A 25,271-nucleotide genomic window follows, 5' to 3' on the forward strand; every position below is an offset into this window, starting at 1 on the left:
ATACTCAGGGTGGAAATAAATTAGGTGGAAATAAGACACAAGAGCTCCCTCAGCAGTTGCCTGGTGTAGCTCCGTTGGCCTGGCAAGCCTCGGTGCCAGAGCAGGTGGCCGTGGCTGAGCGGCACCGCAGAGGCGGGGAAGGCTGCCGCCGGCTGGGGCCTAGAGCGGAGAAGGGAATCACGGCCCACGGGAGAGCCCGGGCCACCGCTGCGGGCTCCCACCTCCGCGCTGGGCCCCTGGGTGACAGAACCGGCGGGAACGCGGCCCCGGCCCTGAGGGAAAGGCCGCGCAACCGGCGCCCGCTGCCATGGCAACTCCCCCCCACGGCGGGGGAGGGAGGGTGTCCTTGCGCCGCACGCATGCGCCGCAGCCGCCGCGTCCGCGAGGTGCTCGACCCGCCAACTGCCCCAATTCGAATTCGCATCCTGGGCGCCCAATCAGAGCCCGCGGGGCGGGGAGGGCACCGCCTCCCGCCGGTCCTTCCGACCAATCACGGGGGCTGTTGTGTTTAAAAAAAAAGTGCGCGCGGCTGGTGGGCGTCGCTCGGAAGAGCTGGGCCTATCGCGGGCGGGGGGAGCTCCAGCCGCCCCGGGGAGGCGCCTCTGTCCCTGACCCTCGCTGAGCGGCGACGGGGCATGGCCGAGGGCTGGGGCGTGTCCTCCTGCGGGAAGCCCCGCCTCCCCCGGCCGGTTCGGCCCCGCCCCCCGGCGGCTCCCCCTCACTCGGAGCCGGTCTGGGCGCGGCGGCCGGTGGTCTGCGCTCGGTCCCCGGGGACGCGCCGCGATGAAGGCGGGCGGTGAGTGCGGACCCTGGCCGCGGGCTCCGGGAGCGCCGCTTCGTCCCTCTTCCTCCCTCCCGTTCGGCTCTGAGGGCCGCCAGCGGCTCCGCGGGCGGCCTCTTCCCCCGGCGCCGCGCCGGGCCTTCTCCTGAGGGGGCTCCGAGGGCGGTGGGGGCGGTAAGGCCGCGCCCCGGGGGAGCGGCCTCGGCCCGGGCACCGCCGCGGCTCCCGCCGGCGCCTGAGGGGCCGCCGAGCACAGCAACGGCCGCGGGGGCCGGTGGCGGCGGCTCGGCGGGGCGCTGGCGGCAGCGCGCCGAAATTCAAACGGCGGCGGCGGGGGAGGGGGCGGTGCGGGCCGCGGCCCAGGCGGGGGGCTCTGGGGGGGGGGGGGGGGGCACGGTGGGTCAGGGCTGCGGCTTCCCGGGGCCTCAAACGGCTCCGCCTGCGGGAAGGGCCCGCGGGGCGCTGCCTGCCGCCGCACCGAGGGGGGTGTCGGTGCCGTCCGTACCTGAGGGGGCTTCGCTTTCGGTGGAGGATCCGTCGCTGTAGCTGGCTGAGGTGTCTGAGCGCTCCCGCGCTTCGGACTTCCAAGCCAGGCGTTAAGAAACGTAGATTGCGTGCGGGATAACGTCGAAGAGGTCTTTGAACTTGCTGGGCGCAAATCGGTACCCCATTCAAACACAAGAAAAAGCGTTTTTTTTCCTCTGAGGGTGACTGCACGGTGGCACAGGTTGCTTAGAGTGGTTGTGGGGTCTCCATCCTTGGAGACTTTCAAACCTGACTGGAGGTGGTCCTGCACAACCTGCTGTAGCTGATGCCGCTTGGGCAGGGCAAGCGGGATGTTGGGATGAACTCCAGAGGTCTCTTCCAGCCTAAACCACTCTGATTTTGTGAAGCAGCAAATTGAAGATTTCCCTGTGTGACTTCCTGTCTTTTGAAATTGAGTTTTCCTCTTCCCTGAGTTGCTCAACTACCCCGTGCTCCCCAGTCATTCAGATGTTCACGCAGGTTTAACGGGCATACCAGTGTAGAAGTCCATTTCTTTTTCATGGTAAAAATACTGCTGAAGTTTTCTCCAGAGAGAGGAAGAGGATGAGAAGAATAGCAGTATTCTGCCCTGCGCACATCAAAAAGTTTTTATTTTCATGGGAATAGCTTTTTAATCAGACAGGTAACATGTCAGACTGCTGTGGGTGTTGGGGCTCTGGAGTGCAGGCAGGGGCCAGGCTCTTGGTGGCAGCCCAAACACTGCGCTATCCCCAAGAGATGGAAAAGGGATTGGGCTTTCTACCATGGAGTATGAGTCTCTACCAGCGAGCAGCATTCATGTGCCCTTCTTGGTTTTACCTTATCTGTTAGATCATTTTCGTCTCTTGGCGAATGCAGTGAGGGTAAACTCTGTCTTACTGAGGAACGGAAGATGTAGGCAATGCCTTAGTCTATGAATGCTACAAGGCGCTGAAACTTCATAGAGGGCTTCCTGGTTCTTAGGGATCTTCCATGAGCACCCATGGCAGCAACTGGCTGGTTAGAAAGATGGGCTTTTGGCTTGAGCTGGTTTGCTGAGTCTTAACTTCCTAATCTCTCCGGTCACATTCCAAGGACTGCTATCAATTAAGAAGGAAAAGTTGGGGCATGGGGGAGGTAAATGAAATTGTAGTAGTGACAGTTTAACTAAACACTGTCAAATGATGGAGTTAGGGCATGGAAGGGTTCTCGATGAAGAGGACTAGAGTATGAGCCATCCCTTCTGAGCCTCTTAGCTTAATTGACGAAATTGAGCAAGTCACTTGCTACTTTGTGGCTTACTTTATGGTGTTACATGACACATGCTAAATTTCTCTATGATTAATATGCTTGAAGATGCATCCTATGCTGCAGTAAATAGGTGCCTGAGTAAATGCATATTTGTGTATGTATATACTCTGTAGTGCCTTTTTCCCCTCGTATTGTTCCACCACTAATGGAGGTGTCCTGTGTTTTTTGTTTTCCAGTGATTCACTGTAGATGTTCCAGGTGTTTTTCTTTCCCTTCAAAGCGAAGGATAAGAAAACGGCCTCGAGTCCTGACGTTGTTAAGTCTACCCGAGGATGTTCTGTTTCATGTTCTGAAGGGCCTTCCTGCTGAAGACATCCTCTCTGTCAGAGCTGTGAGTCTGCTACTGCTTCCCCTCTGTCATGCACCGTGGCTTTTATCTGCCTTTAGGAGCCAGGACTGCACACAGAAAAGGCTGGCTTCTTGTGTCAGAGTAAACCTGAAGAAAACCAAAGAATACATGCAGTAATTAGATTTTTGCTATCCCATTAGCAGCTTTATTTCTCAGTACTCAAGCTTAAGAAGATTAGCAGCAGTATTTGAGTGCTCTGTGTAAATTTTCTGTGGGTATTGTCCTGCTAGATCACTGTGGCTGAACAAATTAGTTTGGTTTGGTGCCTCTTGCCTTAATGGTGATTAGGTAGGTAATGAGTTATGATTAACTTGTGATTAATTAGTTGCCTATCTAAAATTAGATTGCAAAGAACTATTTTTCTGCTGGTCCCTTTATTTTAGTAATTATTATTTTATGCTCCCCCCTTGCAGGTGCACTCGCATCTTAAATACCTTGTGGACAATCATGCTAGTGTTTGGGCATGTGCAAGTTTCCAAGAAATATGGCCTTCTCCAAACAATCTGAAGATGTTTGAAAGGTAAGGTTTAAGAATCAAATTTGTCTGACATTGTAGAAGAGTGTGTTTGAAGTTAAGTTATTATACCAAAGTTATTTCTCTTTAAGGGCATTAATATTCCATATTGGAACATAGCACACTAACTAAAATCTGTTACTGGTGCTTTCATATGAATGTGCAAGTGAGATCAGAGTCTCGAGAGCATAACCACATTTCTAAGTCTGAGCTGGCTTGGTCACTTCTTGTACAAACCAGCATATTGAAAAACAGGTAAATTTCAGTATTAAAACAAGTGATGTTTGAAAGGCTAGTGATAAACCTGCTTAAAAATGATGGAGAACATATTTTTATCCATCTGATTTGAAGGGGATACATCAGTTTAAGCGTCATGATAATTGGTTTACTTCTACCTGTTGCTTCTTTGGTGCATGTATGATGTTCTTTCTGAAGAAGACTACTACATGCACATCAGTTTGGAAGGGAGGAGCATGAGGGCTTGATGATGTCCTTGAAGGTGCAAGTACCAAAACGTGTTATTGCATTCTGGTGTTGGGGATGTTGCATGGGAATGGGAAACATTCCTGTGAATTGTCAGATTATCCTGGACATTGGCATAGAAAAGTGTTACAGCAAGAAGAGCTTCAGCATAACTTATGTTTAACTTCTATAGTGAAAGCACATATGCTTATGGTTGGCGATCACCAAATGCACAGCCTGGCCTCCACCAAAGTAACTTGTTTGAGGACGTGGGCCTGGAAGCACCTACTGATTTCAACCTCAAGTATCTTCTCTGTTTCCCATTCAGGGCTGCTGAAAGGGGTAACTTTGAAGCTGCTGTGAAGCTGGGGATAGCGTACCTATACAATGAAGGCTGTAAGTGTGGAAGCTTGTACTCAGGTGTTTGGGGAAGATGACATGACAGAAGGACATGGTAGATGAACTAAAGACTTGTTTATAGATACAGATCAGACTAATTGTCTCATAATAAAGTTGGCACTTTTACTGGCTGCTTAAAAAGCTGTTTCTTCTGTATCTCAAACACTGATGCTTTTGTACCCAGGTTCTTGAGCAGTGAAGTGCAGAGCTAGCTTGCTGCCTTTCAGTGAGTGGTTAGGTCGCATTTACTATGGTGCCTCTTCAGTTTTACCTTTCAGTGCAGCTTAAGCACTGGCCACTAAACTGCTAGGTGTTAAATGACAGTATAGTGCACAGCTCTTTTAGAAAAGAAGTCAATGCATAGCTTATGAATTCATGTTTAGAAGTTACCCTTTGTAAATTTCTGATCAAACTTGGCTACTTACCTGGTGTGATAAATGTAACAAAAGGGACTGGCAATCCACAGGACAAGCCTCCTAGCAGAGGGTACTGGCAAGGCAGGTGCCTTGTATACCAATCTGTTTGTACACTGACAGGAATTAACATTGCTTTGAATGTTGGTATTTGCAGAACGTGCCCCCTGCCCCGCAGCTTAGGGTTATATGTTCCTAGAGACTGACTGTAGTAAGATTTTTCTTCTTTTGCCATCTCCATCATTTTTAAGGCTCTAAAGGGAAGACACTATTCAATCTTTTCCTGATTGTATCCTATTGTCTATCTTGGCCTGACTAAATGCCTAGCATGTGTTGTGAATAAACTCTAAATGATTTCTGGTGGTTTTTTTGTTCAGTGTCCATCTCTGACGAGGGTCGTGCAGAAGTGAATGGATTAAAGGCATCTCATTTCTTCAGTCTGGCGGAGCGTTTGAATGTGTGCGCAGCCCCATTTATCTGGCTTTTTATCCGTCCTCCCTGGTCCTTGAGTGGAAGCTGTTGTAAAGCTGTGGTCTATGAGAGTCTCAAAGCAGAGTGTCAGTTGGAGAAAGTAAGATTTCTTTCTGCCCTTTATTTTAACATAGGCTGGTAGCTGTATCTAGTTATTTTGGAAAAAATATTTTTGTTTCCCCAAGGAGCTCCTATGCTCTTGTTGCTTAAATGACTGTGGATCAATCACTTTAATGAATTTATTGCCAAACTGCGCTCGGTATATCATGAGTGCTGGAGGCCTGTACTGTCTCTCCTGAGAGACTCAGTACTGTCTCAGAAATAACTATTCTTGAGAAAAGAAAGGGGGAAGAATGATTGAAAGGCAAACTAAATTGTAGTCTGGAATTACTAGCAAAAGTTGCTATTGTTCTTTGTTTATCAATGTTTTATCTTAATGCTTTCTTCAGGCTCAAAAAGGATCTATTCTCCACTGCTTGGCTAAGATCTTGAGTCTCTTTGAGGTGAGCAGTATTACTGATTTGATGTGTTTGGGTACTTTTTTTGGTGATGCTAGTGCTGTTTACCTTGGGTTTGGTTTTGGTTTTTGTGGGTTTTTTTGTTTTTTTTTTTTTTTAAAAATCAGCCAAATGCTCTCATATTCCTCACGTGGCCTAGGGTTTTCTGTTCTCATGAGTTTAATTTACTGGCTGTTTAAAGGGACATTATCAACTTAGTTTATTGAATTTTACAAATGATGAAATTAATTTTGGCTTGATCATGGGCTTGCAGTGTGTTCAGGTCTCAAAGGAAGCCTTCCAGTCATAATGCGTATCAAAAAAAAAAAAAAAAATCCTTCAGTGGCAAGCAAGCCAAAAAGCTTTTGTCTAGCTGAGGAAAACCACTAACAGCTTCCTGAGCCTGGATCTTCAAATGGCAGCACTAAGTGGATGTGGGAGTACCCCTCATAGTCTGAAGGGGACTCAGCTGATTGGTTCTGCTCTGTAGCTTTCATTACAGAGCTGTTCTGTAGCTTCTGAAGTATTGAGATCTGGCATCCAGTTGGCTGGACAGCAAAAATACTGTCATGCCTTTTCTTTGTAGGATGAAGAAAAAAGAAAGGAATCCCTTGAAATGTTTGAAGAATCTTCAAAGCAGGGTTGTTTAAACAGTTCCTACCTCCTTTGGGAAAGTAACAGAAAGGCTGCTGTAAGTAGTGGGGTTTTTTTGTCTCAAAACAACTTTTTCACTGTAATTTCTGGACCTCTGTTATGCACAATGAATGTACACAGAAAGAAACTGCTGTTCCTCAGAGCTTACTTCCTTCATAAACAAGGAGAGCGCTGAGAAATCTCTCAAATGAGCTTTGGTGTCTGTCTTGGTGTTTAAAGTAAGTGAGTCTACGAGCAGTGGTAGCCGAGGTGCAAGCAGAAGTTCCTTTATACTAATTTTGCTCAAGACATAGGCACTGCTGACTAGTGGTTATATGGCTCACTTGGGAACAGGAAGGGGGAGACTGCCTGCATTGCCATTAATAAATCTGCCAAAGCTCTCATGATGGAATCTCAAGTGACCTGTCTCATTTCCTGTGAGACCTTGGGCAAGAACTGAAGAAAGTTTCTTCAAAACAACGTTGTCATCATGATGAGAAACAGACTGGTTGCTGAAATAATATATGTACCCAGAGGCAGTGTTTTTTCTCTGGATATTAATACTACAATCCTTCTGTTCGTTGTGTAAATGTAATGGGTTTTGAAATCTGTTTACATTCCTCTCTGTAGATGTCAGATCCTGGCAGATACCTCCAAAGTCTCAGGAAGCTACGAGACTATGCAGCAAAGGGCTGCTGGGAAGCACAGGTAAGACTGACTTTTCCCAGGAAAACAGTCTTTATTCGGTCTCTTCTATGCTGCTGTTGTAGGTTTAGAGTCCTCCCTTTAGAAGCAGGGTCAAAATGGCTGAATGATATCTATATGTGCATGTGTGTATTTATTCTGCAGGTCCCCCTCTTTTGGAAAATACTGCATGTCTGTGGTAGAATCTGAGTAAAGATGCATCTTATGAGGGACTTAAAAGCCTGTGTCCAAATAATGTGTGTTCAACATTTAAGCCACACTAAGAACTACTGGTTCAAGTAGTTTGTCATGTTTGCTCTCTGTTTTCTGCAGGAAAATTACAGGACCGTCCTGTGCTGCCTTAGTTTATATTTGGTAAAAAAAAAATACTTTTTTTATGTATTCTCTCTACTACAGATAGCTTTAGCCAAAGCTTGTGGGAATGGAAACCAACTAGGATTAGAAGCAAAATCTTCCAGTGAAATGGTGTCTCAAATCTTTCAAGCTTCCCTTCCTATCAGCAAGCAAAGTATCTTCACTGTGCAGAAAGGAATGAATGAAACAATGAGGTAAAAACTCAGATCCAGGAGTCAGGCCACGGAGCAGACACCACTGCCTGTTTCCTTCCACATCTGTAGAGGGAAACAAATCTAGAATGAGGTCTGTTGGAATATGGAATTTTTTGCTTTACTCTTCTGTGATGCATTGCGTACAATCAGAGAAACACATGACATTTCACAGAGGAAGTATCAGAGCCTTTATTTCAAGCCCTGATGAAGAACTGAAATGAAGTGTGTGAGTTTTTTTTTCTGGACTTGTAAGTTCTTGCATTTGTCAAGACTAACAAGTTCTTAAAGAACTGGAGGCACTGTTTGACTTGTTAAAACTATAGTTACTCTCTAGTTATCTTAGGAGTCCTGTAGCCTCCTAATTGGTATGCCCTACCATTTTTTTTGTGCAAGTGCCTATTATAGGATAGTTTCTAATTCCATTTCACAGACAACTTAAGACCATTGACTCTTCAGAGAATAACAGGCATCTGATTGCACTGAGATAAGGATTTGCAACATGTCATTTTTCTGAAAATTCTTTTGGTGAAATTTCTTGGCTTGGAACTTTTGAGTGGAGAAGGGACTCAGTAACTAGGCGTGGGGAGGATGTTCAGCATGGGTTTGAATGGCTTTTAACTGCACAGATTATGTCTCTCTCTTTCTTTTCTAGGTACATCTTGGTTGATTGGCTGGTAGAAGTGGCTACCATGAAAGACTTTTCTAGCCTATGCCTTCACATGACAGTGGGGTGCGTGGATCGTTATTTGAAGCTGAGACCTGTACCTCGAGCTCGACTTCAACTTTTGGGAATAGCCTGCATGGTCATTTGCACACGGTAGGGGTTCTGACTGGTGAACAGAGATGGTTATTGTGATCATTCAAAGTCATTTCTGCAGCTCAAGCTTCCACCCTGCCCCTTGCTAATAATAATACTGGAAAGAATCTTTGGCTTCCCTCTACATTGCTGTTGCTTGAACTGTGTTTGCATACAAACACAACTTCTGCAAATGAGATACAAAATGTGTTTTTAAATATGAAAAAATTCCATAGTGGTGGATTGGTCTAAATGCATTCCATCAGCAACTGAAGCCTCATGCCATGTTAGCACAAGTAACCCTGTAAGGAACAACTGCAGTGGTGTTGCTACATAGTTTAGTGTATTATGCTCAGATGAACTGCATGGTATGGTGGAAAGTTATTCTTCTGTGTTAGTTACCTTAATATCTTGCATCTTAACCTAGGAGAGGTTTCATAAATGAGAAATTAAGAACATTCTAGTAGGTGGTTCCAGCTTAAAGGTGACATAAATGAAGAGCTGCTGTTCTTTCTTTCCTGGTCTGTACCTGGGAAAGTACCTTATAAAGTTGTTTAACTCTTTGGTCATCTTGGGTGCATTTATCAGCCACAAAAACATTACTGCACAGGTGCACAAATTCCCTTACTTCTGGGGCTAACTGTTAATATTATTTAATATTTTAGTTTCATCAGCAAAGAGATCTTGACAATACGGGAAGCTGTGTGGCTAACAGACAACACATACAAGTATGAAGACTTGGTCAGAATGATGGGTGAGATCATTTCTGCCCTAGAAGGAAAGATAAGGGTGAGTTTGGAAGTTGGATGGAATATTTCACCCTTTGGGCTGCTATTGAGGTCAGGCTGTTGTAATTAGCACTTATCCTTATCTAAGATGTTGGGGTTTTATGTGAGTGTTCTCAATCACTTCTGGCGAGCATGCAGATACAAAACCCTCTGCCTTTCTGTAGAGATTAAAATTTAAGTTTTAAGAGGCCATTTATTCTTTCACTTGAGAATGTTTCAATGTCAGTATAGTAGTTAAACAAACAAAACCCAAACCCTAATGTAATGAAAACAGCATCTCCTGGAAACAACTGTTCTAAATATTTGGTGCTCATCTTGTATTTCCAACCTCTGTTCTCCTTTCTGCACTAGATACCTACCATTGTGGACTACAAAGAAGTATTGTCAAACATAGTCTCACTGGAGAGAAGAACTCTTCACCTTTACAGCTTCATTTGTGAACTGTCACTCTTAAACACAAGTCTTTGTGTGTATTCCCCAGCTCGGCTGGCTGCTGCAGCACTGCTGCTGGCTAAGATACTACACAGGCAAGGTAAGGGACCTTAATTTAATTGGAGCTACAGCATGGTATCTCAGTCTGCCTTGTCTTTTTAGGGAGCCTTTGGGGTATTTTTGGTGTTGCTTTGTCTTTAGGCAAGATGTCGGAATCACTTGGGCTGGGGGAGAGGGGCAGGGGGAAGAAGGGGAAAGGTATAAGACTTCAGAATGAAGAGTTGAGCTCGGTCTATTTTACCCCTTAATAGCTATGATGAACAAGAATATTAGCATCAGACTATGCAACCTTTGTGTTTAAACAAGACTGAAGATTTCTATACTTAGGTGTAACTTCAGTTTGGCAGGTAAACCTATCCTTGAAGCTAACTGTGAATTTGTTACAACTGTGTACAGGCATAAGCTTGTAAAGATCATGATCTTTATCCCATTAGAAAAATAAAAAGCGCGTCTGATTACAGAACTACCAAGCTTTGTGAAATGGTAATCTGTATTCTCTTTTCCAGCACACCCCTGGACCAGCCAGCTGTCTGAGTGCACTGGTTTCTCTCTTGAAGACTTGTTGCCCTGTGTGCTAAGCCTCCACCAAAAGTGGTAATAGTTTTGGAACTCTTTTGGGAGGGCACCTGAGTACTTGGATCCCAGCTCTTGCAGGCATACTGCATCTATACAGTCAGCCCTTCCCAGTGAAGGAGGTGGCTTTGGGAAACTGCCTTGCTCCCACATCACAAGGCACTAAGGCCTAGGGGCCAGTTCAGGGACAGCTGTTCTATTTCTCCAAACTGGTAGTGGCCCTGGGTTACAGAAAGTGTGATGTTCCTCAAGGCTTAACAGGTTTCAGCTTGCCAAACAGCACTATTTTCATAAGACTGCAAATGGCTTAGTGGTGTGCTTCAGAAGGAGTTCCAGTAGCAAAAGCAGCTCATCTTTTTAAAGAGTACAAGGCAAGTATCTTGTTTACCTCAAGGAACAGAAAAGGAATTAGATGCTCATATGTGTAGAAACAAAGTGTCCTGGCTAGCTGCTTAGCAGCTCTGCTGAAACACCAACTTCTTCAGCACAGAGCTGAGAGGGACAGAGGGAAAGTACTTAATTGGCAGGTTTTGTTAACCTTGTTTCATATAATCCATTCTAAGACTGGGGCTTTGATCTTTCTTTCCAGTTTCCATGATGATGTCCCAAAGGATTATAGGCAGGTGTCCTTAACTGCAGTGAAACAACGATTTGAAGATGAGCGTTATGAAGAAATAGGCAAAGAAAAGGTGGGTGAGCTCTTTGTCTTCATTTGCTGATGTCTGACACCCAGAGCAAAGCTACCATATGGCAGGATATAGTAATCTTCAAATAATAGGAAGTGGGTTCTAACTTTAGACTTTTGGAGGAGAGAATATCTAAATAAAGTGGTAGTTCTAAACTTGACCTGTGGGGACTATAACTGCTCTGTTTGAGTACATGTGGGAAGAACTCACGGGGATAGATTTCTCCTAGAAAATAAATAGCCTCTTTCTGGGAATCTCATGGTCTAATTCTTACTGGTTCTTTGATTTTTTTTTTTATTTATTTTTTTTTAGATGATGGGTTACAGCCAGCTCTGTTCATTGTTGGGTATGAAACAAGAGGACCCAGAGCCCAGTCCTTTGCACACGAATGTGGTGGAGATTCAGACTTTCCTTAGCTCTCCCTCTGGAAAGAGAACTAAAAGGCTAGTATAACTCATCACTGTAAATGTCTCTGAAGGTTAGCATGAGCTTTTCTTCTTTGGTATCCTGGGGTTTCATTCTTAAATGTGGTCAATTTTTCTACAATTACCTTGACATACCTATTAAAAGATCTGGAAAGAAGACCTGGCTTTCATGTGTGACTTCTGGATTTTCTTGCTACAGGAGGAGGGAAGACAGTATTCAGGATGACAGGGGCAGCTTTGTGACTACACCCACAGCAGAGCTATCCACCCAGGAAGAAAGTCTTCTAGATAACTTCCTAGACTGGAGTTTAGATTCCTGCTCTGGTTATGAAGGTGATCAGGAAAGTGAAGGCGAGAGAGATGGAGATGGTGAGGCTTTTTATTCTCCTTATAAAAAGCAGACAAGAGAATTAAATCTGTCTTTTCATCTTTGCTTAAAACTGTTTCTCAGGCAACAGAAGCCTGAACTTTCAGCTGGAGACCAGTTGGAAAAACTCTTCCCCTTCCCCAGTGGTTATAATTGTTAAACTATTTTAGAGGTATATACCTGTTCTCTTTCTTTATACTGCTTCAGAACATGATGAAGGGTTTTGTAGCTGCTTAGCATTTCAAAGTGAGACTGTTCTCAGATACTGCTGATAGTGGACCAAACATGAGTAATGGCCCACTGTGTTAGAAACACGGTATTACCTGTTCTGCTGACTCTGGGACTGCCTGTTCAATGGTCTGAGGGGGAGGAATAGTTACTGTTTTAAATGAGGGTGAACTTAGTGCTCTACCCTCTCCTCTGTGTCTAAGTAGACATAAGGTTTACACCCTTGCTTGTTTGTTGTTTTTTCTTTTTTGCTTGATTCTGTGCTGAGTGCCTGCTTGGTGTTGACCAAATCCACACTAACCTTTTTCTTTTATCCTGCAGTGACAGGTCCCAGTGGGATCTTGGATGTGACGGTGGTCTATATGGATCCTGCAGAGCACTGCTGTCAGGACTCCAGTGATGAAGACACCCTAGCTGTAGAGTGGTCTGGGCACATGGCACCACTGAGGGAGGCTAAGCTGCTGGATGACACTCGCAGCCTTTCAGCATATCTCACCCCAAGAAATCCTAAAGTGGAAGGGAGCTCAGGCTACTCTTCTGTCAACAGTGCCAGTCCTACATCTTCTACAGAAGGCAGCCTCAGAGTACCTCTTAAATCTACCTCAGCACTGTCTCTTGGCAGTGCAATGAACAAGAAGCCATGCCTGCCTCACTACCTGGAATCATGTTTACAGTCAGTCTGTGCTAGGCCTAGTGATGGCAAGTGTGACAGAAGGCGAGTCAAGCGAAAAAATGTGGCAGAACACAGTGAAGAAAGGTTGAACTTGGGCTTCTTAAGCCTCTGATTTCTTCATGCTCTCTCCTTTTCTAGGATTCCTGGAAACAGTATTTCTGTTGTAGTCATACAGGGATGATAGTGAATAATTGTCAATACCTCCAAAAAGAGCCCTTCCCCTCAACTTTGCCTATGACTATCTTCTAATTCTGTAGCTCACTTCTGGGCCACTTCCTTCCTTGATAGCTGCCTTTTTAAAGTATTCCCTATTGTCTGATCCTCTGCAAATTTAAGATTCTTCTCCACAAAGGAAATTTTATAGCTCATTTCTGTCATACCTCACCAGTTACTGCTTGGTGATAGGAAAGAACTTGTCATGTCCCCTGCTTCGCTGTGAGGCCTGGCACTATAAAAGAAAGGAATTGACCTTTGGTTCTCAAGTTACTGGATGTAACACTATGCTTGAATTCTTCCACTTGAAAGACCTTTTTGAGGTTGTGCTGCCTTTTCCTTCTGGCCAGGTACTGTCTCACTCAGCTGGTGCTTCCTTCTATGTATATACCATTTGCTGCACTGATACAAGGTTTTTATGAATACAGTCAAGAGGTAAACAAAGGCTCACTGCAAGTTTGAGCATCTTTTTTACCTACCTCTCAGATGGTTTTTAACCATGTTTGCCTCTGGCTCTAGTTGCCATGTTCTCGCCTGAAAAAATCTTCCTTCTGTGCCTTAATGCTTCACTGCCCAGTACTACAGTAATGTGATCTCTGTGAACTGTTAGTCTCTGCTGGAACAGCGTGGTTGAACTGCCACCTGCAGCCAGTGGCTCAGTTTCATTTCCTGTCTTGCAGAGTCTTCCTTGCTATTTCCATTAATGTGTCCTCAAGGGAAGCACACATCACTTGAACACTAGAAACAGGCAGTAAGGGCAGACAGTTTGTCTTACTGAAAGCCCTCATTTAAGCCTTGCTACTAGCTCCTAATCTGCAAGGGCAGCATATGCTTTTCTTATAAAAAAATGAAATCTGTGCTGCTTCAGTAACAATTGAAGAAGCCACCTACACTGACCTCAGCCTAGCAAGCCTGGGTTAAAGCTCCTTCAGCCTGTGAACATTAGGAAAACAGCCTTCTCTTTACAAACAGGTAGTGAGCATTGAAATACCAAGGTACAAGACTTCCACGAGACGTCACTGAATTTAACACTGGAACTGGACTCCATGACTCTTCCTTTGTATGAGTTACTGTGGCAGATGGCAACAGTTCAGATACACACAGTGTAGTGACTTTTTTATAAAAAACTTTTTTTTAATATAGATGGCTTCTTGTCTTACTTCAGTGACTGGTGTTTCACTGACCTGGGGCTTGAAGAACTGACGGGATGTTTGGGGATGAAGTCAGAGGTTAGCTCTGAGCTAAATTCTTGGGATTAAGTTGCAGCTGGGACTGCCTATAGGCTATTTACTTCAATAATATGAGCAGCTGGGAGAACACCCTGCACAACAAGTAGCATAGGGCTCAAACCACCATCAAAACTCTACAGCAGCCCCAGAAAGCCTACAGAAAAGGCCTTGAGCATGCCAAATAACAAATAGAGAGCAGCCTTGGGTGCTTGTCCACAAAGTTTATTACAAAACTAGGTACTGCCACTGTAGTTAAAAAAACAAGTCCCTGATTTACTTCTGTGCCAGGCTTCACCCTTCTCCTGGTGGCTACATTGCAGTTCTCCAGCTGCTTACAATGACTTGCCATGCAGGAGCATCTTCACATTAACTTGTTGCAGCAACAGGTCAAAATTCAGCATTGGGTCACATTAAAATTGGAAGAAAACACTTGTTAAAAAAACTCTCTCAGTTCTAAAACAGGTACATAAAAGTTAAATATCAGCAGGAAAGGCCTCACACTGCAGAAAGCTTTGAACTCTTCCTGTGCAAGTTTTCTTGATCTGAAAGAAAAGACACTAGACAGGAACATTAATCAGTTCAATTACTTCCCAGGAAGAGTAAATTAGGTGATGAGGAGCTAGCTCCATGTTCCTGGGGCTTGCCGCTTAATCCAGTGGCCTTGGCTGATGCAGGCCTGGCCTAAAACCAGATCTGTCTCAAGCCTCAATCTTGGAAGTGCCTCATGGATAAAACAGAGTACCTGGGTCTGGAGAGCCACAGCCCTGAGGCAATAAAACCAGAACTACAAGCTGCTTTCTAAAAAGGAAAAGCAAAAGATACAGCCCAGAGGGTTGGTTCTTTAAAAAAAAAATAAAAATTAGAAAGGACCAGATTGCATCAGTCTGCTTTATGTTAACACTTCCACATCCCTGCAGACCATTCAGGCTGTGCTTTATTAACCCCTGTTATATTCCTCCAAGGACAAGTATTTCCAGAAAGTTGTGGAAACACACACTGTAACACAGGCTAAGCCCAGCTTTGTGTAGCACTGGGCTGGTGTCTTAATCAGGAATGCTGGAGGGCCAAGTGCTCCCTTCACAGATCAGGAGGAGCCCCTAGGTCTCACCTGGGGAGGTTTCACAGACCAACCTGCTCTGTCCTCATCTCCTGACTGCTGCCTCCAGCACTCCAGGGCAGATGGAGCAGGTCAGCAGCACTGTGCTGCTCCTGTGCTCACAGCAGTAGAGGGGGACAAGTACTTTGTGCTGCTGCAATCTAAACTACTGGCACTTACTTAGGGCACCATTTTGATATCCAGAGAGTCATAAGCTGAAGCTTTCATCTTTTCCAGTGGCTTCTTGAAGAGCTGCCGCAGGGCCTCATAGTCAGGCTTCTCCTCATACTCTAGTGCCATTACTTGCTGCAGGTAGCTCTGCAGGGCATCTGCAAAGCAAGGAACATCACTGCATGGAGCAGCACAGCAACTCCAATTCTGTTTACAAAGCTGCTAAATGGCCTTCTCAGACTGCTCTCCCTGTAGACACTTCACCCACCTACCTTGGCCAGCTGCAGAGAGGGAAAACAAAACCACAGACTAATATGAAGCTCAAAGACAGAATGGGGAAATGACCTCTAGCCCCAAATACTGCATTTTTAAAGCCACCAGAACACTTGCCTCTTCAGCAAGGCTCATGAATACAGATAATGGGTAGCAGCCCTCCTTGTTTTGCTGTAAAGACAAGGGATTTGTTCACAGGAGGAGCCTGTCAACCAGTCCATGCAATGCTTGGTCACCATCACCAGTGGAAGCCATCCTGGACTAGCATCCCAGCACAGAGAAGGTTCTAGCTTCAGGTACAGTCAATCCTCGTTCCCCAGTCCCACTGTCACGGAGAGCAAGCCCATACCTGGAATGGGTCTCTTCTGCCTGAAGCACAGTCGGAGAAGGCATTTCACATCCCCTTTGTACCTGGAACAATCAGTGCAGAGTGCTGTCAGATGAGAAGAAACGGAGCAGGCACCTGAACAGGCTGTCTTTGGCAATAGGGACAAAAAATAAAAAAGGCTGAATTCAGATGGCCATGTTCTGAATGGAGCAGAAACCAGGGTTTGTCAAACACCCTTTGGCCAGGCTCAGCCTTTACAGCAGGATTTACCCGCATCCCAGTAGTGTACTATGACTGAGTGATTTCAGTCTCAAAACCTCCCTCACTGCTTTCTGCTGAGCATTTCCCAAGAGAGTAGATGATTTCTCCTACTTTTCCTTCTTCTCCACCACAGTTTCTACTTTGTCCAGCTCCTCAGACCAAGGCAAGAAGCCAGAGAGCCATTTCAGAAGACAGTAGCCCAGAGATTCCAAGTCACTCCGGCGAGATGGTCCTGATGGGAAGGAAGAGATATTCACATGTGAAAAAAACAGTTTGCTAGCCATTCCAGAAGAGGCCTGGGCTAGCGCCTCTCCTCCAAAGGAGAGTAAGGACTCCAGCACTCACTGCGCAACCTTGGAAGTCTCTGTTTGAGGTACCCCTTCTGTAAAATGGGCAGCCTCATTAAGGGGCACAAGTCTAAAGAGCAGAAGTAAAGAAATGCAAGACCTTCAGTAAGATGGGCTCTGGGAGATCAATACTTCTGCGAGCCTGCTAACTCACACCATTGAGGAATCACCTGCCAGCCTCTGGGGGAATATTTGCCCAGTCTGAACACTAGGAGAGAACAGTCACATCCCAACCAGGAGAGGAACTGGCTAATTTAAATGGCTTTCCAGCTCTCACTGTTTCAAGGTCAGAGCACAGCCTGCTGCAAATCTGTTTTGGGCAGGGATCCAGTCTGGCTTGAAACAGATCCCTGCTAAGCCAGCATGAAGCAGCCTTGTTTTCTATTCCTTGCACACCTGCAGTAGCCAAGGCTCCAGATGGAGGAGCAACATCCCTGCACCTCTTGCTGCAGTTGGAGTGACGTGGCAAATCTCAACACAGCAGCCCAGAGAGAGGCAAGAGAAATCAGCCCAAGTAAGAACTTCGTTCCAGGTGCATGTGAATGCCTGGAAAGCAGCAATAACAGAAATGCCAGCAGGGAGCCCTAGCTTCAGAGAGCACTGCCACAGTAACAGCTCAAGCTGAGCTTTGCTGGCTGGCGTTATAAACTGAGACTCACCTGCTCCCTTGTGGCTGTCCAGACTGATAAACTCTATCGTGCCTTCATGAGGGGTCCTGCTGCCTTCGCGCTGAGCCACGTGCTTCCCTCCTGGGCAGTAACGGAACGCATAGCAATAGCCTGCTAGGGTCACCTAGAAGACATCAGGAAGTACACATCTGAGCATGTGTGTGGTGTGAATTCCACTTACAGTGTAGCCCACAATCCTGCACCACAGCACCTGCTTGAGCACTGCACAGAGTGCACTGCTCCCCTGCCCAGCCACAGGAACCTGGGTGTTGCTCTATCCCATTTCACAAGCCCACCTTCACTGCCATTTCCTTGCAACTCTGCTCCTTACCTGTGTGAGGTCTGCTGGGTTCAAATAGATGTTCTCAGCTGTGATGTTCCCATGAACGTACTCATTTTCATGAATGTACTCCAGGCAGTCTAGCTAGGAGTAAACAGAAGAGGTGTAAGCATATCAGAACCACGCAGACTCCTTCAGCACCCTGGCTATCACTGAGCTGGACCCTCCCCAGCTCCCCAAAGCTGTGTGGAGGAGCACAAAAACCACTATGTCTCACAGCCTCTAATTTTCAGGTGTCAGGTTTCTCTCATTCTCCTTACCCCAAATTCCTTCAAGGTGACATATTGCTCAAAAGATGCTACTCAAGTTTACAACAGGCTCGAGAGATGCTACTTAGAGATCCCAGCCAACCCCCTGGATCAGCTTTAAAACGCCTTTGAAAGATCCAGAAGAAAGTTTTAGGTCTTTTCTGAAAAAGTGTCTTAGAAAGTATTGGTTCTCTACATACCAGCCGGACTACAATCTGAAAAGCTGCTTTCTCCCTCAGTAGGTGTAAGCCATCATTCAGGACGGACTGAAGAGTTCGCCCTAAGTCAGAGAACACCAAAAACCTACAAGAGACAAGAGCTTAGCACGTAGCAGTACCTACCTGATTTGGAAACCCTGCAACAGACACTTGTCAAGCAATCCACCTGGATTAGACCCTCCTTCAGGTTGACCCGGGCAAACATTTCCCCAACTTTTGGTAACAGAAAACTTCTTGAAAAGGAAAGACATGTTGATCACGTGTTGCAGATATAGTCTCCCCTTTGTGTAATCAAGCTTAAAAGGCAGGAATAACGTGTCCCCTGGCCTGAAGGGCAGAAGCAGCAAAAGCAATGACTTCACCAGCAACACAATGACTGAAGGAAGCAGGAAAATGAGAGAGGCAAACCATTTGTTAATAAATTAGATAGGAGCAGTACATAAAGGTTAGAAGTCCAGGGGACAATGAGAAAAGGAATAACAGACAGCAAGGAGAGAAGAGGGAAAGCCCAAGAAGATGGCAGTTGTGGACAAAAGAGCTCAGCTGTGCCCCTCGCAGTCACCTCACCTGTAGCTATCTGCATGCAGTCCAAAGCCAACGCAATTGGGGATTCCCAGCAATGGCACAAAGTGCCACTTCTTCCACTTCTCCACTAGAAGGGGAGAGAAGAGGACAGAGTGCAGCAGATGCTGCTAAGGAGCTCCAGAAAAAAGGCACTCAGTCAGGGATGCCCTTTCTCTGAAGGCCTACTCTGCCCTGGGCAGCTGACAGCAGGAAGCCTCTCTTGTACTGATTCTGTCCCAGAAATGCCAGCCTCATGTGCTGGGGTATTGGCATGTCAATGCACATAGCACTGCAGAGCAAGAATAAGACAGAAAGGATGCTGGGAATACCAGAGCAGGCTAAGGCATGTGGTTGCTATAGGGCTAGGTAAAACAAGAAGGGGGAAGAGAGAGAGGGATGGAGAAGCAGATTTTTACAGTCCTCCCAGAAGTGCAGGTTTGACATAAATTCCTCCATCACCCCTGCCAACATTCTCTGGTCAGCTTTGCTCTTGCTCAGGTTTTTGGGTCAATGGAGCAAATACCAGACAGCAACTGACAGAAATGCCCATGGAAGGGGCACAGAACAGAGACAGAGCCAAGGCAGGTCAGGCTGCAGGGCTGAACAGCTACCAGTGAGATCAAGACAAAGCACAGGTAGACCAAGAAAGCTTAAAAATGCCAACACTGTGGTGTCCTCTGTACACAGAGACTCCCGGGAGAGCAGGCTCTTGGCCAAACTTCCCAGCACTCTGCCACTAACCAAGCAGTGAAGTAGTTTATTCTAGCCTGGCCTTCCCAGAGACTCACATGAGAGAGGGATACCAGCTTTCCTAACAAGCAGCCGAGTCCTTACCCCTCCAAGAAGCACCAACCTGTGCCTGCCTTCGCAGCTCGCTGGAAGAAATTCTGTTCATTGTAGATCCTGCCATCTTTGACATCCTAAAGGGAAAAGGAAGGAGGAGCATTACTTCAGCCACACACACCCTGCTAGAAAGGGAAACTTGGGCAAGATTGCTACAAGACCTTCACTACTCATTTTAAATAAAGCAACAACCCCCCCCAAAAATCAAATACCAGATCAGCGACAGAGCTGATGTCTTTTAGTTCACTATTTAATACTGTGCCTAACAACCACATAAACTCTGAGCATCAGCACAGAATAAAGGAGTGGATGTCTCATATTGGACATTTCAAGCGCTACCACTTCTGTCTGTGGGTTAAAAGCATCTAGATAATGTAGATCATCTGGCAATGTAGAGCGAGCTCTAGTCCCAAAGATGTTATGTTAAAAGGAGCCAGAGGTGACCTTCTTATCCACAGCACAGATGAGGTTATTTCTGCAAACAGGCAAGTCCCAACAAAGAACTGTAACATTTTATTCTAGCTGTCAGAAAGTGAGACAAGTAAGAAGGTCTGTATTTGTGACATCCAAGTGTTTGGGTAATGTGTGGAAATCTTACGAGCATATTTTTAAACCAGTAAGTGCCCTTTTACTACTGCTGTTATCAAGTAACCTGAAATACATATAGTTTACAGTCAATATGTATGTGTTTGCCTACACACATGTATATACATACTCAGCATACTGCAGGCTAACTTAGGACAGATGCTATTATGCATGGGAGGAGCCAGCAGTTTTATATCCTGGCAGGTTTGATACCAAAGGCCCTACCCGCAACCAGCCAAGGTAGCTGGAGGATCAGCAGGCCTCAGGCAACACAACCAACCATGTTCCAGAGGATATTTTATTCTGCACCTTGCCTGGTGAGCCAATCTGAGCCATCAAACCCAGGAGCCAAAACGCTCTCGTGTGCCATCATACTCTACAGTCCTCTGCAACCGCAAGGGCTGGGCTATTCTGTCAGAAGCCTACCAAGCAAAACGCCAAAAGATGCCAAAGGTGCGAAACGGAGTTGGGAGTGTTGCGTACAGAAGCGATTATAGTTTCCCGCCTACTGGTTCTAGTTTTGTGGCAACTTAGCTGTCTTTTCTCATTAACACTGTATTCCTCCTCCATCCTCTTAAATGTCTCTTCTGACAAAAGGGAGAGGGATTTTTCAAGTGCCCACAAGAGTGGTCAACACAAGGTCCCCCACAGAGCCATTAGTCAGCACTGGTCTTCCCACAGACAAGCAACCCCCAAGAGCCACAGCAGACAAGAAGACAGTCTTTCTGCTCTGGTTTGTGTGTTCCTGAAAATCAATCAACTGAATTTCCATTGCAGAACAGCTATTACTGGAAATAGCATGTTTCTGGAGAACCCAAGTTATTGGCAAGTGCCTAGAAAGCTGGCTCGAACTCCAACTATAATTACTGTTCGTTTTAAAAATGGGCTCTGGCCTTACGGAGTCTCTCAGTGCTGGTTCATCACATCACCTCAGCACAGGCAACAAATTCTAACCTCTCCAGTTTCGCCAGACTTCAGGAGGGTACGTGCACACTTGCCATACAGGAAAAAAGTAGGTCTGACATTAATGAATGAAGATCTGTACTTTACACCACCTAATTCAGTTTTGGAGATTACTGAGCCTGGTAAATCAAAGAGGCAACCTTCTGTGGTGAAGGCTTTTCGTTTGTTTAGTCCTCATACCTATTTTCTTCACACCTTTAGTGGAAAAGCCAACTTCTACTGAAATCCAAGCATGACACCCTCAGGAAGTTATATCCATCTCCTAAGCTAGAAGGAGCCTCTGCGACCACTTTCTCTGAATTCCTCAGACAGTCTTAGCCATACAGGCCAAATGGGTCAGGCCCTGGACACAGTACACTATGCACTATTCCTTACCCAAACAGATCAAAACTCACAAGTTTGAGGGAGTATCTTTGCTTTTGAGGACAGGTTCCAGATGCTGACTGCGCTGTGGAAGGATGGAACAGATGTGGTTACAGGAGCATGGAAAAGAGATACTTGCAGTGTCAGCTGCATCATTAAATGCAGCCTGTGCAGCTGGCTTTTACTTATCCTCGGCTTCTTTCACTTGCTCTTTGCAAAAGCATCCTCTGCGACAGTCTCTTCCCAGATTACTACAAAATAATTCTTACCTTGCTCCAGAAGCACAGCACCCCTGACATGCTTCGAGTGCAGTTCTGCTTAAGTCACAGAAGCATCTAGGCATGGTTACAGTAGTGGGGTGCTTTGCAGGTAGTATGTAAAGAACAAATCATTAGTAGAATCTCAAAGGCACCCCCAGATTCATTTGCTGAGCATTCCCTCCAGCTGACTTCATAGTTTGTCAACTCTGTAAGAGATGCCAAAGTCCCTTCTACTCTGCATGAATGTTAGAGCTGTATGTGGCCTTCTTTCTCCAAAAAAGATTTGCACCCATTACTTGGCCTTGAGGTAGTTCCTCTTCTCCTGCTCTCAGGCTGAGTGCTATAACACAGGTTATCTGCTGCTCAGCACCCAAAAGGTGTTTCTATAAAAGCACCCTCCGCTATAATAACAACACTTATTTTCTCCTTTTCTAACCTCACATCTTTTTAAAGACATAGGTGGATACCCAGACTTTGTTATGCAACAGCGTAAGTAATTAAAAAGAAACTAAAGCCAAATATCAGGCAAAGCTTACTAATGGAGAAAACTCCTCCTGAACAGTTTCCAAGTTCACAACAGGGAATAAGTTCGAAACCCTTCCTTTGGAAGTTTACAACTACACTGGAGAGAAGAGATCAGCAGTCGCTAAACAGCTGAGAGGCAGCCCAGATGACTTAGCTACTTTCTTTTGGCCCCCAAAACAGGCCAAGAATCCAGAACTGACATTTAGCCGATACTGACACCACCTACAACACAGGAACTCCTGTACAGTGCCGGCAGCATTTAAGTTTTGAAACCAAAAACCAGAAGGAGGAAGCATGGCTCCCAACGATTCGCATTTCTTCAAGTAACAGAGCAGCCCAGCCTCCGCTCGATCTTACACCAGGGCTGACGTCCGCCTCGGCAGGGTGGGCAACGGGCGGATGGCCACCGCGGGAACGCCAGACCCCGCGGGCCGGCCGCTCGCCGCCATCCCGGAGGACACCGGCAGACTGTCCTCAACGCGCCGTCTGTTTGCGGTGTATTCTGGCGGTTTAGGGACGGCTCGACAGCCCCACCAGACACCGACTGCGGGCCCCTGCGAGCTGCCCAGCCCAACGGCCAGGACCACGCAGTGCCCGCAGCAGGGACCGGCCCCGGCCCCGGCCGGCCCCTCTCCTCCCCCCCGACTCCCGGGAAGGCCGGGCCCGCTCCCGGGACACCCCCCCACCCCGGCCCCCACAGCACCTTCGTACGTCAGCCCGCAGCCGCCCTCGTCCAGGAGCCGGACCAGCCTCCACCGCCTGCCGCCCTGGTCGGTCAGCACCGACTCCGCCGGGAGCGGCACCGCCGGGCCGGGCCGCGCCTTGCGGGGCGAGCGGCAGCTGGGCCGCGCCGGGGCCGAGGGCCGGGCCGGGGAAGCCCGCGGCGGGGCCGGTGCCGGTGCCGTCTGCTCCGTCTCTTCCTCCTGCAGCGGCGGCGGGGGCAGCCTCCCGCCGCAGGCCGGGCAGAAGCGGAAGGCGGGCTCCACGCCGCGCCCGCACTGCGGGCAGAACCGGCTCACCCTGCGGGCACAGCGGGGACAGCCGTCAGCGCCCGCCCCGCGCCCCCACCGAGCTCAAGCCGCCCCGCTCCCCCACCACCACCACCACCACCACCTCGGGGAGGCGCAGGCCGCCTCGGGTTCGGGCGCAGCCGCAGGCCCCGGCTGCTCCTCCGCGGCCCCCCGCCGCCTACGGCCCCGCCGCCCGCGGCCCGACATCGTCCCGCCGAGCGCCGCCCCGCCACCGGCCGCGCACACCGCGCATGCGCCGCCCCGCCACCGGCCGCGCACACCGCGCATGCGCCGCCCGCCACTCGCGCCTGCGCAGACGCGCCCCTCCCAGCTTCCACCGGTGCGGCGGCGCCCGCGCATGCGCACCCGCCCGCCCGCCCTCCCTCAGCGGGGCGCTGCCCCCCTCACAGCCGGCCGCAGAGGTTGAGGTGGGGGGGAAACGGTTCCTCGGCCACGGGTGGCCGTGTACCGGGCCGAGCAGCGTGGGCCTGAGCGCGGACAGGTCGCTCTCGACGAGCCTGGGCCGGAACCGGGGCGGGAAGGAGCCGCCCCGGGAGTCTCCTCAGGCCGCCCTCGGGCAGGAGCGGGCGGCGTCCCCGGTGTTTCCCTCAGGGGTCCGGCTGTTCGGTTGTTCCTTACGAAGCGACATCAGCAAGCTGCTTAAAACCGACCTCGGGACTGCGGAAGAGGCTCTCAGAAGTTGATGAGCGTTATAGGCGCTCGTGACGAATTGGGGAAGCCAACTTGTATTAAATAAAAGATCGAATTTATTAGCAAGCGATAAAAGAGCAAAACAGCGCTGGGCGGCCGGGGAGTCCGCGCTCCACCAACCGCTCGCAACTTTATGTTATAGTTACATTCCTCATATACAGTTCGTGCACCCCTTTCTTGTAAGTCTCCGCCTTGTCCTGCTCCTTCTTTCTTCACTCGTGCAGGTTTGTTACTAGGCAGATTCGGTCGATCTTCTCAAGGATGAGTGTCCTTTGATGTAAAATGTCTTTTGATGTGGAGAAGTACAGTCTTGGCAGAATTAATCCCTCATCTGGTAAATTGTAGCTGTTGTCTTTTCCCTCCTTATCTAGTAAGTTATAGCTGTTGTTCTTTTCCCTCCTTATCTAGTAAGTTATGGCTGTTGTTCTTTTCCCTCCTTATCTAGTAAGTTATTGCTGTTGTTCTTTTCCCTCCTTAGTTAGTAAGTTATAGCCGTTGCCCTCTTCCCGTGACCTTTAAGCAAGCCTTGTTATTTACACAAGGCATCTGCTAAATCTCAATATGTCTCTTCCCCCTTCCCGATTTCATGAACAAAGTTAACCCGTTCGTTACAATGAGGGCTAGAGTTAATTAGTGGCATAGGGCTGGGCGGAGTAGCTCTGTGTATTCAGTGTACGTGCCATCCCTTATGTACGTTGCACGCCTATAAACCTCAAGCAGGCACCAGTGTGTTGCCATGAAAGAAGCATAGGTGGGCAGAGACCTTTCCCTTCTGGAGGGATGAGACGGAGGTTTACTTCGGGAAGGTGCCGGCACGCGAGGCCCCGTGGCTCAGGGGAGAAGGGGGGGGGGGGATGCGCAGCGGGGATCCCGAGTTTCTTTTCCCAGAGAACAGCTCATGTGGAATGACATTGCTTTTCAAAGCCCATCCCAGTGAGCCATCTGAACACCATGGCCATGGGGTGCGAAGAGGAGCTGGAGGGTGACAGCTCATACCACGAAGAGCCAAGTGGCAGCAGTTTCTCTCACAAAAGCTTAGCAGGGAACGAGGAATGAGCTCGGTGCACGGATGGCGGAAGGTAGAGCAGCAGTGGAAGGCAGCATAAAATAACACATGGGGTATTGACCCCCTGACGGAGCCTGCCACAGAGCTCTGGGGCTTGGAAGAGGCGTCTCCAGGCAAGGCGTTCTGCACAGACCTCACCCTTGCTGCAGGCTGATCGCCCCTTCCCAATCCCTCCAAACACCAGAACGTGTTCCTAACATTGACTAAGCACACAAAAGAGTCCCAGCAAAGCCAAAACTCTGCCAAATGACCCTGGGAGGCTTGACGTGTTCGGATTGGTTTCTGCAGCCTGTTGCTGTTTTTTTCTTTAAAGCGTGTGGACGCTATCAGGAGCGACAGGGCAGGTTGGCTGGGTTCTGACATTCCTCACTACC

The 25,271-nt window shown here is 47.7% G+C and overlaps 2 protein-coding genes across 4 annotated transcripts; one reads left to right on the forward strand and one right to left on the reverse strand.

The window, feature by feature from the left end:
* Positions 1–712: 712 nt before the first annotated feature.
* On the forward strand, positions 713–13,927 carry CCNF (cyclin F). 2 transcript variants are annotated; one of them, XM_075059480.1, is made up of 17 exons: positions 713–796; positions 2,773–2,927; positions 3,359–3,465; positions 4,250–4,317; positions 5,111–5,304; positions 5,654–5,707; positions 6,288–6,392; positions 6,965–7,042; positions 7,436–7,587; positions 8,240–8,404; positions 9,049–9,172; positions 9,523–9,703; positions 10,170–10,257; positions 10,826–10,925; positions 11,235–11,365; positions 11,547–11,716; positions 12,264–13,927. In XM_075059480.1, the coding sequence occupies exons 1-17, from the start codon at positions 784–786 to the stop codon at positions 12,725–12,727; spliced, it is 2,349 nt and encodes a 782-aa protein (XP_074915581.1). In that variant the 5' UTR covers positions 713–783; the 3' UTR covers positions 12,728–13,927. The 2 variants fall into 2 exon arrangements, with proteins under 2 accessions (XP_074915581.1, XP_074915580.1); XM_075059479.1 differs by lacking the exon at positions 713–796 and having other exon boundaries at positions 2,564–2,927.
* Positions 13,928–14,263: 336 nt separating this feature from the next.
* Positions 14,264–23,382, reverse strand: VRK3 (VRK serine/threonine kinase 3). Of its 2 annotated transcripts, none has more exons than XM_075059226.1 (12): positions 23,224–23,382; positions 22,814–23,130; positions 21,358–21,410; positions 19,425–19,491; positions 18,575–18,659; positions 17,990–18,092; positions 17,533–17,625; positions 17,193–17,325; positions 16,298–16,418; positions 15,947–16,008; positions 15,334–15,482; positions 14,264–14,599 (listed from the first exon to the last, which is right to left on the reverse strand). In XM_075059226.1, the coding sequence occupies exons 1-11, from the start codon at positions 23,325–23,327 to the stop codon at positions 15,334–15,336; spliced, it is 1,287 nt and encodes a 428-aa protein (XP_074915327.1). In that variant the 5' UTR covers positions 23,328–23,382; the 3' UTR covers positions 14,264–14,599. The 2 variants fall into 2 exon arrangements, with proteins under 2 accessions (XP_074915327.1, XP_074915328.1); XM_075059227.1 differs by having other exon boundaries at positions 14,264–14,614.
* Positions 23,383–25,271: the final 1,889 nt, after the last annotated feature.

This window comes from Buteo buteo, chromosome 29 (genome assembly GCF_964188355.1).
Source record: "Buteo buteo chromosome 29, bButBut1.hap1.1, whole genome shotgun sequence".
NCBI lineage: Eukaryota > Metazoa > Chordata > Aves > Accipitriformes > Accipitridae > Buteo > Buteo buteo.